The 2,082-nt window shown below is 52.3% G+C and overlaps 1 protein-coding gene across 1 annotated transcript in view; it reads left to right on the top strand.

Annotated features, from left to right (window-relative positions):
* LOC107291321 (vigilin-like) overlaps positions 1-2,082 on the top strand; it is a gene marked incomplete at its 3' end in the record, with an annotated part of 14,423 nt that overhangs the window by 2,567 nt on the left and 9,774 nt on the right. Inside the window, exon 3 of the mRNA XM_015820313.1 lies at positions 1,384-1,599. Coding sequence (XP_015675799.1) covers positions 1,384-1,599 — 216 coding nt within the window. The remainder of the gene's footprint in view (positions 1-1,383; positions 1,600-2,082) is intronic.

Below are 2,082 nucleotides of genomic sequence, written 5' to 3' on the forward strand. Positions count from 1 at the left end.
CTCCTCCTCCTCCTCCTCCCACTGACGATGTTACCTAGTTCGGGTCCTGAAATGTCTGCAAGAAAACAACCAAGCTCAGAGAGCACCGGGGATTCCTCAGAGTCTGTTTTTTGTGGGGATGTGTGGGTTAATGGCATTGTTGGCGATTGGGAAAAGAGGCAATTGGGTCAAACCATTTAAGAGCCACTGGTCTAGAAAAATAATCATAAGACAGGGAAATGAAAAAAAACACCAAAATTGCAATATTTCCACCCCCACCCCCTCTTGTTTAAAATCTCTTGATTGAATTCTGCTTAGAAAGAGATACAGGAATTGAGGGGAGGAGGGAAGAGTTTTTTGCATCCTGCTGTGATAACCAGGGAATTAGTCTGGAGCAGCGTTTCTCAACCTCAGCAACTTTAAACATGGGCGGACTCCAATTCTGGCAAAGAAGATTGTGTTCTGGATCAATTCTTTTGGCGCGATCTGAATAACAAGAGTAGAAAGGGACCTTGGAGGTCAAGTCCAGACATGTCAAACACAAGGCCTGGGGGCCGGATGCGGCCCGCGACGTGGTTTCATGTGGCCCACGAAGCCATCCTGGAAACAGTGAGGGAACGGCCCCCGCTGCCTTGGCCCTGGCCCAGGCCGGCCGGGAGCCAATGTACAATTTTGCGGTGGCCATCTATGCTGAAACGCATTCAGTCTTAGCTCCACAAGGCCGTCTAGAAACAGCGAGGAACCAGCCCCTGCCGCGTCGGCCCCGTCCCCTGGGTGCATGCTGGGGAGGTGTCACCCTTTGTGAGGAATGAAGGAATGGACCATGCCTTGGCGCTTGCCCCGGTCCCACCCCCTTCTGCCAGAGACCCTCAGATCTGTCCCACTCCTGCCCAGGCCCCCCACAGGCACCCTTGACGCGAACGATGTAGAGCTGGCCATGCCCACCCAGTAGGCCACACCCACTCCATCCACGCCCACCCAGTAGGCCGCACCCCCCCCCGAGGGCAACCGCGATGCTGCTGCGGCCCTCAATTAAATTGAGTTTGACACCCCTGGTCTAGTCCAACCCCCTGCTCAAGCAGGAGACCCTATGACATTTCAGACAAATGGCTGCCCAAACTCTGCTTTAAAAACCCTCCAATGATGGAGGACCCACAACCTCTGGAGGAAAGTGGTTCCACTAATTGTTCTAACCGTCAGGAAATATCTCCTTAGTTCTGGTTGGTTCTCTCTTTGAGTAGCTTCCATCCATTGCTTCCAGTCCTGCCTTCAGGTTCTTTGGAGAATAAGGTGACACACACACACCCCCTCTTCTTTGTGGCAGCCCCTTAGGATCCAGCAAGACCTGTTCTCGCCTGGAAATGTTGTAGCATTTCGATAACAGTGCCTAGTTCTTCTTGACAGGTGTTTCACGTCCCTCTGGAAGAGCGACGCTATAAGGACAACAGCCAGTTTGGAGAAGGCGATGAGGCCAAAGTCTGTGTGGACATCATGCAGAAGACGGGGGCTCATATTGAGCTTTCCTTGGCCAAGGACCAGGGCCTGTCCATCATGGTGACTGGCAAACTGGACTCTGTGATGAAAGCACGGAAGGAAATTGTCGCTCGGCTTCAGACCCAGGTAACACACGGCGCTCCCTCACTCCACAGGGCCATCGTGGCGATAGTGCGCCATCTCCCGCTCCCAGTTCAGCACTTAAAAACATTGCAATTAACATTATTGAGGGGTTTCCAAAAGCAGAGACATCACCCTGCCAACAAAAGTGCGTATAGTCAAGGCCATGGTTTTCCCAGTTACAATGTATGGATGTGAAAGTTGGACCATACGACAAAGAATTGAGGCCTTTGAACTATGGTGCTGGAGAAGGCTCCTGCGAGTCCCCTGGACTGCAAGGCGTTCAAACCGGTCAGTCCTAGAGGAGGTCAACCCTGACTGCTCTTTAGAAGGCCAGATCCTGAAGTTGAAACTCAGATACTTTGGCCACCTAATGAGAAGGAAGGACTCACTGGAGGAGAGCCTCATGCGGGGAAAGATTGAGGGCAAATAGAAGAAGGGGACGACAGAGAATGAGGTGGGTGAATGGAGTCACTGAAGCAGTAGGCA

The sequence above is a fragment of the Protobothrops mucrosquamatus genome, unplaced genomic scaffold (genome assembly GCF_001527695.2).
Source record: "Protobothrops mucrosquamatus isolate PMUCROS unplaced genomic scaffold, P.Mucros_1.0 scaffold1116, whole genome shotgun sequence".
NCBI classification, from domain to species: Eukaryota; Metazoa; Chordata; class Lepidosauria; order Squamata; family Viperidae; genus Protobothrops; species Protobothrops mucrosquamatus.